A 12278-nucleotide genomic window follows, 5' to 3' on the forward strand; every position below is an offset into this window, starting at 1 on the left:
TTTTGTTAGGAGATTTCAATACTGATGTTTGCAAAAGAGTCGAGTAATAGTCTATGGAATTAGTGATCATTTTAAAACATTTTGCAGAAAGAAGATTTTGAAAGATATATTGAAGTCACAGAACTCTTAGAATCAGAGGACTCAATGGAGAATAATAATAAAACAAATGAGGAAGGTGGTGAGGGTTAGGGGTCAGGGGTCAGAGGTTAGGGGACGTACTGGAGAGAGGTTCCCCATCATGCGGAAGGTTTTGAGGGTTAGGGGTCAGGGTTCAGAGGTTAGGGGACGTACTGGAGAGAGGTTCCCCATCATGAGGAAGGTGGTGAGGGTTAGGGGTCAGGGGTCAGAGGTTAGGGGACGTACTGGAGAGAGGTTCCCCATCATGAGGAAGGTGGTGAGGGTTAGGGGTCAGGGGTTAGGGGACGTACTGGAGAGAGGTTCCCCATCATGAGGAAGGTGGTGAGGGTTAGGGGTCAGGGGTCAGAGGTTAGGGGACGTACTGGAGAGAGGTTCCCCATCATGAGGAAGGCGGTGAGGGTGGAGTCAAACAGGAAGGCGATCCTCTTGGTGGGTGGGGCAGCAGGACCAGGGTTACTCAGGCTGCTCACACTGGTGTTGTCTAACACACAGAGAGAGAAGAACTCATAATCCCATGATGCTGTGGATTGGAATGTATTGTTTTGCAAGACAACAACCTTAATACAGCACAGGCTACAGCCGCCCTACGTAGGGGGGTACTACTCAGGGGGGTACTACTCAGGGGGGGATACTACTCTGGGTGGGGATACTCCTCTGGGGGGGGGTACTACTCTGGGGGGGGTACTACTCTGGGGGGGGTACTACTCTGGGGGGGATACTACTCTGGGGGGGGTACTACTCAGGGGGGTACTACTCAGGGGGGATACTACTCTGGGGGGGATACTACTCTGGGGGGGATACTACTCTGGGTGGGGTACTACTCAGGGGGGTACTACTCAGGGGGGGATACTACTCTGGGGGGGATACTACTCTGGGTGGGGATACTCCTCTGGGGGGGGGTACTACTCTGGGGGGGTACTACTCTGGGGGGGGTACTACTCAGGGGGGGGATACTACTCTGGGTGGGGATACTTCTCTGGGGGGGGGTACTACTCTGGGGGGGGTACTACTCTGGGGGGGGGGGGTTCTACTCTGGGGGGGTTCTACTCTGGGGGGGGGTACTACTCTGGGGGGGGGGGGGGGTACTACTCTGGGGGGATACTTCTCTGGGGGGATACTACTCTGGGGGGGGGGTACTACTCTGGGGGGATACTACTCTGGGGGGATACTACTCTGGGGGGGATACTACTCTGGGGGGGGGTACTACTCTGGGGGGGGTACTACTCTGGGGGGGGGGTACTACTCTGGGGGGGGGGTACTACTCTGGGGGGGAAACTACTCTGGGGGGGTACTACTCTGGGGGGGAAACTACTCTGGGGGGGAAACTACTCTGGGGAGGGGGGGGTACTACTCTGGGGGGGATACTACTCAGGGGGGTGATACTACTCAGGGGGGTACAACACAAAGGTTATTTTGGGCAGCCTGGGCCAAAGCCAGGGTTTGTGGTGAGCTTTGGGTGGTAACAGTGGAGACTCTCACCTTGGTCCTCCAGGCTGGTGGTGTCTGTGTCTGTAGCCGAAGATCCAGCCTCCATCACAGGACTCCCCTGTTCCCATGACAGCAGCATCTGTTTGGGATCCACTGTGCTCCTGGGACAGGGGGTGGTAAACCCCACACATACATTACACTGGGGCTATGTGTGTGTGTGTGTGCATTAGGGGGCTGTGTCTTAGTAGTGTGTGTGTGTGTGTGTGTCTGTGTGTATTAGGGGACTGTGTCTCAGTAGTGTGTGTGTGTGTGCGTGTATTAGGGGGCTGTGTCTTAGTAGTAGTAGTAGTGTGTGTGGTGTGTGTGTGTGTGTGTGTGTGTGTATTAGGGGGCTGTGTCTTAGTAGTGTGGGTGTGTGTGTGTATTTGGGGGCAGTGTCCTAGTAGTGTGGGTGTGTGTGTGTGTGTATATTAGGGGACTGTGTCTTAGTAGTGTGTGTGTGTGTGTGTGTATTAGGGGGCTGTGTCTTAGTAGTGTGTGTGTGTCTGTCTGTGTGTGTGTCTGTGTGTGTGTGTGTATTTGGGGGCTGTGTCCTAGTAGTGTGTGTGTGTGTGTGTATTAGGGAGCTGTGTCTTAGTAGTGTGTGTGTGTGTGTGTGTGTGAATGTGTGTGTGTGTGTGTGTGTGTATTAGGGGGCTGTGTCCTAGTAGTGTGTGTGTGTGTGTGTGTATTAGGGGGCTGTGTGTGTGTGTATTAGGGGGCTGTGTCTTAGTAGTGTGTGTGTGTGTGTGTGTGTGTGTGTGTGTGTGTGTGTGTGTGTGTGTGTGTGCGCACGGGCGCGTGTATTAGGGGGCTGTGTCCTAGTAGTGTGTGTGTGTGTGTGTGTGTGTGTGTGTGTGTTTATTAGGGGGCTGTGTCCTAGTAGTGTGTGTGTGTATGTGCGTGTGTGTGTGCGCATTAGGGGGCTGTGTCTTAGTAGTGTGTGTGTGTATGTGCGTGTGTGTGTGCGCATTAGGGGGCTGTGTCCTAGTAGTGTGTGTGTGTGTGTGTGTGCGCATTAGGGGGCTGTGTCCTAGTAGTGTGTGTGTGTGTATTAGGGGGCTGTGTCCTAGTAGTGTGTGTGTGTGTGTGTGTGTGTGTGTGTGTGTGTGTGTGTGTGTGTGTGTGTGTGTGTGTGTGTGTGTGTGTGTGTGTGTGTGCATTAGGGGGCTGTGTCCTAGTAGTGTGTGTGTGTGTGTATTAGGGGGCTGTGTCCTAGTAGTGTGTGTGTGTGTGTGTGTGTGCATTAGGGGGCTGTGTCCTAGTAGTGTGTGTGTGTGTGTGTGTGCATTAGGGGGCTGTGTCCTAGTAGTGTGTGTGTGTGTGTATTAGGGGGCTGTGTCCTAGTAGTGTGTGTGTGTGTGTGTGCATTAGGGGGCTGTGTCCTAGTAGTGTGTGTGTGTGTGTGTATTAGGGGGCTGTGTCCTAGTAGTGTGTGTGTGTGTGTGTGTGTATTAGGGGGCTGTGTCCTAGTAGTGTGTGTGCGTGTGTGTGTGCATTAGGGGGCTGTGTCCTAGTAGTGTGGGTGTGATTTATTAACGTGCTTCACAGTACTGTAATGTGGTTTTGTATTGTGTCGTGCTTCACAGTACTGTAATGTGGTTTTGTATTGTGTCGTGCTTCACAGTACTGTAATGTGGTTTTGTGTCGTGCTTCACAGTACTGTAATGTGGTTTTGTATTGTGTCGTGCTTCACAGTACTGTAATGTGGTTTTGTGTCGTGCTTCATTTCCCCGTTGGTTTGGAGCTGCTTCCCTTTCACTCAGTCAACTTCAGTACAACATACAATGAGCAGAGTTGCTCTCGAGACTTCGGTTGAACGATCTACAATCACGCCCCGACAAGTCAAATGAAATCCACGCCTCGCTGGAAGCCCCGCCTTCCACAGGTGATAACCCAGCTAGCACTTAACGTTCTGAGAACCATATGTTTCTTAGAGCTTGGTGAGAGTGTGGTATGCAACCTTCCTGCAACGCTCTGGGAATGGTTCAGGATACCCAGCTAGCACTTAACGTTCTGAGAACCATGCTTCTTAGGTGGGAATTTCAGTACTTCAGCATGTTTTCTACAGGTCTCCTCGTGGTTCTATTTAAAGTCATGTTCTCAGAACATTAAGAAAACACAAAAAAATAATTACTAACTTTCAAAGAACGTTATAAGAATGTTATTTAAAACATACGCTGAGTATACAACAACACTTGCTCTTTACATGACATAGAATGACCAGGTGAAAGCTATGATCCCTTATTGGTGTCACATGTTAAATCCACTTCAATCAGTGTAGATGAAGGGGAGGAGACAGGTTAAAGATGAAGGGGAGGAGACGGGTTAAAGATGAAGGGGAGGAGACGGGTTAAAGATGAAGGGGAGGAGACGGGTTAAAGATGAAGGGGAGGAGACGGGTTAAATGAAGGGGAGGAGACGGGTTAAAGATGAAGGGGAGGAGACGGGTTAAAGATGAAGGGGAGGAGACGGGTTAAAGATGAAGGGGAGGAGACGGGTTAAAGATGAAGGGGAGGAGACGGGTTAAAGATGAAGGGGAGGAGACGGGTTAAAGATGAAGGGGAGGAGACGGGTTAAAGATGAAGGGGAGGAGACGGGTTAAAGATGAAGGGGAGGAGACGGGTTAAAGATGAAGGGGAGGAGACGGGTTAAAGATGAAGGGGAGGAGACGGGTTAAAGATGAAGGGGAGGAGACGGGTTAAAGATGAAGGGGAGGAGACGGGTTAAAGATGAAGGGGAGGAGACGGGTTAAAGATGAAGGGGAGGAGACGGGTTAAAGATGAAGGGGAGGAGACGGGTTAAAGATGAAGGGGAGGAGACGGGTTAAAGATGAAGGGGAGGAGACGGGTTAAAGATGAAGGGGTGGAGACGGGTTAAAGATGAAGGGGAGGAGACGGGTTAAAGATGAAGGGGAGGTGACGGGTTAAAGATGAAGGGGAGGAGACGGGTTAAAGTGAAGGGAGGAGACGGGTTAAAGCTGAAGGGGAGGAGACGGGTTAAAGCTGAAGGGGAGGAGACGGGTTAAAGCTGAAGGGGAGGAGACGGGTTAAAGCTGAAGGGGAGGAGACGGGTTAAAGCTGAAGGGGAGGAGACGGGTTAAAGCTGAAGGGGAGGAGACGGGTTAAAGCTGAAGGGGAGGAGACGGGTTAAAGCTGAAGGGGAGGAGACGGAGTTAAAGCTGAAGGGGAGGAGACGGGTTAAAGCTGAAGGGGAGGAGACGGGTTAAAGCTGAAGGGGAGGAGACGGGTTAAAGCTGAAGGGGAGGAGACGGGTTAAAGCTGAAAGGGGAGGAGACGGGGTTAAAGCTGAAGGGGAGGAGACGGGTTAAAGCTGAAGGGGAGGAGACGGGTTAAAGCTGAAGGGGAGGAGACGGGTTAAAGCTGAAGGGGAGGAGACGGGTTAAAGCTGAAGGGGAGGAGACGGGTTAAAGCTGAAGGGGAGGAGACGGGTTAAAGCTGAAGGGGAGGAGACGGGTTAAAGCTGAAGGGGAGGAGACGGGTTAAAGCTGAAGGGGAGGAGACGGGTTAAAGCTGAAGGGGAGGAGACGGGTTAAAGCTGAAGGGGAGGAGACGGGTTAAAGCTGAAGGGGAGAGAGACGGGTTAAAGCTGAAGGGGAGGAGACGGGTTAAAGCTGAAGGGGAGGAGAGGGTTAAAGCTGAAGGGGAGGAGACGGGTTAAAGCTGAAGGGGAGGAGACGGGTTAAAGCTGAAGGGGAGGAGACGGGTTAAAGCTGAAGGGGAGGAGACGGGTTAAAGCTGAAGGGGAGGAGACGGGTTAAAGCTGAAGGGGAGGAGACGGGTTAAAGCTGAAGGGGAGGAGACGGGTTAAAGCTGAAGGGGAGGAGACGGGTTAAAGCTGAAGGGGAGGAGACGGGTTAAAGCTGAAGGGGAGGAGACGGGTTAAAGCTGAAGGGGAGGAGACGGGTTAAAGCTGAAGGGGAGAGACGGGTTAAAGCTGAAGGGGAGGAGACGGGTAAAGCTGAGGGGAGAGACAGGTTAAAGCTGAAGGGGAGGAGACAGGTTAAAGCTGAAGGGGAGGAGACAGGTTAAAGCTGAAGGGGCAGGAGACAGGTTAAAGCTGAAGGGGAGGAGACAGGTTAAAGATGAAGGGGAGGAGACAGGTTAAAGATGAAGGGGAGGAGACAGGTTAAAGATGAAGGGGAGGAGACAGGTTAAAGATGAAGGGGAGGAGACAGGTTAAAGATGAAGGGGAGGAGACAGGTTAAAGATGAAGGGGAGGAGACAGGTTAAAGATGAAGGGGAGGAGACAGGTTAAAGATGAAGGGGAGGAGACAGGTTAAAGATGAAGGGGAGGAGACAGGTTAAAGATGAAGGGGAGGAGACAGGTTAAAGATGAAGGGGAGGAGACAGGTTAAAGATGAAGGGGAGGAGACAGGTTAAAGATGAAGGGGAGGAGACAGGTTAAAGATGAAGGGGAGGAGACAGGTTAAAGATGAAGGGGAGGAGACAGGTTAAAGATGAAGGGGAGGAGACAGGTTAAAGCTGAAGGGGAGGGGACAGGTTAAAGCTGAAGGGGAGGAGACAGGTTAAAGCTGAAGGGGAGGAGACAGGTTAAAGCTGAAGGGGAGGAGACAGGTTAAAGCTGAAGGGGAGGAGACAGGTTAAAGCTGAAGGGGAGGAGACAGGTTAAAGATGAAGGGGTGGAGACAGGTTAAAGATGAAGGGGAGGAGACAGGTTAAAGATGAAGGGAGGAGACAGGTTAAAGATGAAGGGGAAAAGACAGGTTAAAGATGAAGGGGAGGAGACAGGTTAAAGATGAAGGGGAGGAGACAGGTTAAAGAAGGATTTTTATGTTTTGAGACAACTGAGACGTTGTTTGTGTGCCATTCAGAGGGTGAATGAGACTTAACTAAAAATACGTTAAAGTACTACTTAAGTAGTCTTTGAGGGGTACCTGTACTTTACAATTAATATTTTGGCAACTTTTACTTCACTACATTCCTAAAGAAACAAATTTACTTTTTCCCCGACACCCAAAAGTACTCGCTGCATTTTGACAGGAAAATTGTCCAATTCACACACTTATCAAGAGAACATCCCCGAGAACATCCCCGAGAACATCCCTGCTCATCCCCGAGAACATCCCCGAGAACATCCCTGCTCATCCCCGAGAACATCCCTGCTCATCCCTGAGAACATCCCCGAGAACATCCCTGCTCATCCTTGAGAACATCCCTGCTCATCCCTGAGAACATCCCTGAGAACATCCCTGAGAACATCCCTGCTCAACCCCTGAGAACATCCCTGAGAACATCCCTGAGAACATCTCTGCTCATCCCTGAGAACATCCCTGCTCATCCCTGAGAACATCCCTGCTCATCCCTGAGAACATCTCTGAGAACATCACTGAGAACATCCCTGAGAACATCCCTGCTCATCCCTGAGAACATCCCTGAGAACATCCCTGCTCATCCCTGAGAACATCCCTGCTCATCCCTGAGAACATCCCTGCTCATCCCTGAGAACATCCCTGAGAACATCTGAGAACATCCCTGCTCATCCCTGAGAACATCCCTGCCCATCCCTGAGAACATCCCTGCTCATCCCTGAGAACATCCCTGCTCATCGCTGAGAACATCCCTGCTCATCCCTGAGAACATCCCTGCTCATCCCTGAGAACATCCCTGCTCATCCCTGAGAACATCCCTGCTCATCCCTGAGAACATCCCTGCTCATCCCTGAGAACATCCCTGCTCATCCCTGAGAACATCCCTGCTCATCCCTGAGAACATCCCTGCTCATCCCTGAGAACATCCCTGCTCATCCCTACTGCCTTTGATCTGGCAGATTCATTAAACACAAATGCTTCTTTTGTAAATGATGTCTGAGTGTTGGAGTGTGACCCATTTAGGTACATACAAGTGTCTTATATCGGTTGAAAGCTTAAATTCTTGTTAATCTAACTGCGCTGTCCGATTTACAGTGAAAACATGCCATGCGATTGTTTGAGGATGGCGCCACACATTTTTCCACCGGCAAAGGTTTAAAAAAATCACAATAAGAGATGCCCTTACTTTTTGAAAATCGTCCTCTGATTTGTCATCCAAAGGGTCCCAGCTATAACATGCAGTGTTGTTTTGTTAGATAAAATCCTTCTTTATATCCCAAAACGTCAGTTTAGTTGGCGCCATCGATTTGAGTAACCCACTTGTTCAACTTGCAGAGAAAGGAATCCAAAAATCTACCGCTAAACTTTGTTAAAACAAGTCAAATTACGTTTCTATTGACTACTCAGATACCCTAAAATGTAATCAAACTATAATATTTATTACAGAAATAAGTATGTTCAATAGGAAACCGATATTAGCAGGTGCGTCTTGTCTTCATCGCACGCCCAAACACGAATTTCCAAGAGTGTGTCCTTCTACTAAAACTCATATTTCTTATTCGTTTTGGAAGGTACAAGCCTGAAACCATGACCATAGACTGCTGACACCCTGTGGAAGCCATAGGAATTGCATCCTGGGAGCTAGAATTCATTATGCCCCTATTATTTTCATTGGAAGAGCATTGGCTCTCCAAAAAAATATAATTCTGGTTGGTTTTTCTTTGGATGTTCTCCTACCATATCTATTGTGTTATAGTCTCCTACAATTATTTTAACAATTCTACAAACTTCAACGTGTTTTCTTTCCAATGGTACCAATTATACTGGGTGACTTTCACTTTGAAGTGTGACAATTGAGTACTTTTTCCACCACTGTCAAGAACTGCAGTGCTGCTGGGTTTTTCATGCTCAACAGTTTCCTGTGTGTTTCAACAATGGTCCCCCACCCAGAGGACATCCAGCCAACTTGACACAACAGTTGGAAGCATTGGAGTCAACATGGGTCAGCATCCCTGTGGAACGCTTTGGACTCCATGTAGAGTCCATGTCCCAACAAATTGAGGCTGTCTGAGGGCAAAGGGGGGTGCAACGCAATACTAGGAAGGTGTTCTTAATGTTTTGTACACTCAGTGTACATTCAGTTCTCAGCAACAACAAAACTCTCTATCCTCTACCTTGTTAAGTGTGTTCAGGTGGGTTGGCCACACTTTATCTTAATGAGTGCTTGTTTCCTTTGAAATGGGGTCTGTTTGAATAGACAAAAATTAACAGCTTTGTATGAGTTGAAGAAAATATGGCATGCAAGCTCCATCCTGGTGGCGCAGTGCACTAATTCCATGGCTAGAGAACAGAAGATCATAGGTTCATATCTCACTGATGCAGTGCACTAATTCCATGGCTAGAGAACAGAAGATCATAGGTTCATATCTCACTGATGCAGTGCACTAATTCCATGGCTAGAGAACAGAAGATCATAGGTTCATATCTCACTGATGCAGTGCACTAATTCCATGGCTAGAGAACAGAAGATCATAGGTTCATATCTCACTGATGCAGTGCACTAATTCCATGGCTAGAGAACAGAAGATCATAGGTTCATATCTCACTGATGCAGTGCACTAATTCCATGGCTAGAGAACAGAAGATCATAGGTTCATATCTCACTGATGCAGTGCACTAATTCCATGGCTAGAGAACAGAAGATCATAGGTTCATATCTCACTGATGCAGTGCACTAATTCCATGGCTAGAGAACAGAAGATCATAGGTTCATATCTCAATGATGCAGTGCACTAATTCCATGGCTAGAGAACAGAAGATCATAGGTTCATATCTCACTGATGCAGTGCACTAATTCCATGGCTAGAGAACAGAAGATCATAGGTTCATATCTCACTGATGCAGTGCACTAATTCCATGGCTAGAGAACAGAAGATCATAGGTTCATATCTCACTGATGCAGTGCACTAATTCCATGGCTAGAGAACAGAAGATCATAGGTTCATATCTCACTGATGCAGTGCACTAATTCCATGGCTAGAGAACAGAAGATCATAGGTTCATATCTCAATGATGCAGTGCACTAATTCCATGGCTAGAGAACAGAAGATCATAGGTTCATATCTCAATGATGCTGTGCCAAAATAAAAATAAAATGTGCTTGCATGATTAATGCCAAAGCAGATTCATTTCCATGTGTACTATCGGTGCTTGGAGTTCAAAACAGTTCAACCAAACTAAGCCAGCAGTGTTATTAAAAGACTTATTGCAACATGTTCTCAGAATGTTATTTAATTACCTTCAAATAACCTAGAATTGTCCTCTCACAACATTAACAAAACATCCCAGGAAACCTTTCAGGGAACCATAGCAAAAATGTTCACAGAACCTCCCTGGAACCAGAGTAAAACATTCTCAGAACCTCCCTGGAACCATAGTTAAAAATGTCCTCAGAACCTCCCTGGAACCATAGTTAAAAATGTCCTCAGATCCTCCCTGGAACCAGAGTAAAACATTCTCAGAACCTCCCTGGAACCAGAGTAAAAATGTTCTCAGAACCTCCCTGGAACCATAGTAAAACATTCTCAGAACCTCCCTGGAACCAGAGTAAAACATTCTCAGAACCTCCCTGGAACCAGAGTAAAACATTCTCAGAACCTCCCTGGAACCAGAGTAAAACATTCTCAGAACCTCCCTGCAAAAATGTACATTCACAGAACAGGCACATCTGGATTAGAAACCGTTTTACCGGAAAACGTATAGCTTTGTTCCCAGAACCAATAGTAAACCAAAAACATTTCCGGTTACCGGAACGCATTTTACCACCTAAAGCGAGTGAGCCTCATTGTGACAACAGTACCCACAGCTGTCCAATTAGGGCACCTCATTGATCACCAGAGCCCTGGTACCCAGAGTGGGCCAGATTTTAGGCCAATCTTGGCACATAAACACTGTTTTTTCAACCCTGAGTTCCACAGTGTCCCATAATCAGTCTCTTTATAAGAAACCAGGGGCTGTCTGACTTCATCTCAGCACATTGCATTTCTGGGTCTCGAGCTAGACACCCTTGCGTAACGCACTTCTCTACCCCACGGAGGAGGGTGTCCGGGTGAAATTTCGTCCTGGTCACACTGTGTTTTCACCAGTGCCTACGCCTACTGGGGATGATGTCTTGCGTGATGGAAGTTGTGTAGTAGTATAGTGAGTAGTGTAGTAGTAGTGTAGTAGTATAGTAGTGTAGTGTAGTAGTATAGTGATGTAGTATAGTGATATAGTGGTATAGTAGTATAGTGATATAGTGGTATAGTAGTATAGTGATATAGTGGTATAGTAGTATAGTGATATAGTGGTATAGTGATATAGTAGTGTGGTGGTATAGTAGTATAGTGATATAGTAGAGTAGTGGTATAGTAGTATAGTGATATAGCAGTATAGTGATATAGTGTTATAGTGGTATAGTGATAGTGGTATAGTAGTGTAGTGATATAGTAGTATAGTGATAGTGTTGTAGTAGTATAGTGATATAGTGTTGTAGTAGTATAGTGATATAGTGATATAGTAGTATAGTCATATATCAGTATAGTGGTATAGTGATATAGTAGAGTAGTGGTATAGTAGTATAGTAATATAGTGTTGTAGTAGTATAGTGATATAGTGTTGTAGTAGTATAGTGATATAGTAGTATAGTCATATAGCAGTATAGTGGTATAGTGATATAGTAGAGTAGTGGTATAGTAGTATAGTAATATAGTTTTGTAGTAGTATAGTGATATAGTAGTGTAGTGATATAGTGATATAGTAGTGTGGTGGTATAGTAGTATAGTGATATAGTAGAGTAGTGGTATAGCAGTATAGTGATATAGCAGTATAGTGATATAGTGATATAGTAGTATAGTGATATAGTAGTATAGTATAGTGTTATAGTGATATAGTGATATAGTAGTATAGTATAGTAGTATAGGGATAGTGTTATAGTAGTGTAGTGGTATAGTGATATAGTAGTGTGGTGGTATAGTAGTATAGTGGTATAGTAGGGCAGTGGTATAGTAGTATAGTGATATAGCAGTATAGAGATATAGTAGTATAGTGATATAGTGTTATAGTGATATAGTAGTATAGTATAGTAGTATAGTGATAGTGTTATAGTAGTGTAGTGATATAGTGGTATTGTGTTATAGTGATATAGTAGTATAGTAGTATAGTGATATAGTAGAGTAGTGGTATAGTAGTATAGTGATATAGTGATATAGCAGTATAGTGATACAGTAGTATAGTGATAGTGTTATAGTGGTAGTAGTATTATAGTGATATAGTAGTATAGTAGTATAGTGATAGTGTTATAGTAGTGTAGTGATATAGTAGTATAGTGATAGTGTTGTAGTAGTATAGTGATATTGTGTTGTAGTAGTATAGTGATATAGTAGTATAGTGTTGTAGTAGTATAGTCATATAGTGGTATAGTGATATAGTAGTATAGTGGTATAGTGTGACAGCAGTATAGTGGTATAGTAGAGTAGTGATATAGTGCCATAGTGGTATAGTGATATAGTAGTATAGTGATATAGTAGTGTAGTGATATAGTAGTGTGGTGGTATAGTAGTATAGTGATATAGTAGAGTAGTGGTATAGCAGTATAGTGATATAGTAGTATAGTGATAGTGTTATAGTGGTATAGTGATATAGTAGTATCGTGATATAGTAGTATAGTACCGTAGTATAGTGATAGTGTTATAGTAGTGTAGTGATATAGTAGTATAGTGATATTGTTGTAGTAGTATAGTGATATAGTGGTGTAGTAGTATAGTGATATAGTAGTATAGTG

General features: G+C 46.0%; 1 protein-coding gene across 4 annotated transcripts in view; it reads right to left on the reverse strand.

The window, feature by feature from the left end:
- The window catches only part of LOC109886244 (protein FAM91A1), a 115687-nt gene that overhangs the window by 52895 nt on the left and 50514 nt on the right, over positions 1–12278 (reverse strand). For all 4 annotated transcript variants that reach the window (XM_031794998.1, XM_031795000.1, XM_031794999.1 and 1 more), the window contains 2 exons: positions 1618–1727; positions 501–619 (listed from right to left, as the gene is read on the reverse strand). In XM_031794998.1, coding sequence (XP_031650858.1) covers positions 501–619; positions 1618–1727 — 229 coding nt within the window. The remainder of the gene's footprint in view (positions 1–500; positions 620–1617; positions 1728–12278) is intronic.

The sequence above is a fragment of the Oncorhynchus kisutch genome, linkage group LG17 (assembly GCF_002021735.2).
Source record: "Oncorhynchus kisutch isolate 150728-3 linkage group LG17, Okis_V2, whole genome shotgun sequence".
NCBI lineage: Eukaryota > Metazoa > Chordata > Actinopteri > Salmoniformes > Salmonidae > Oncorhynchus > Oncorhynchus kisutch.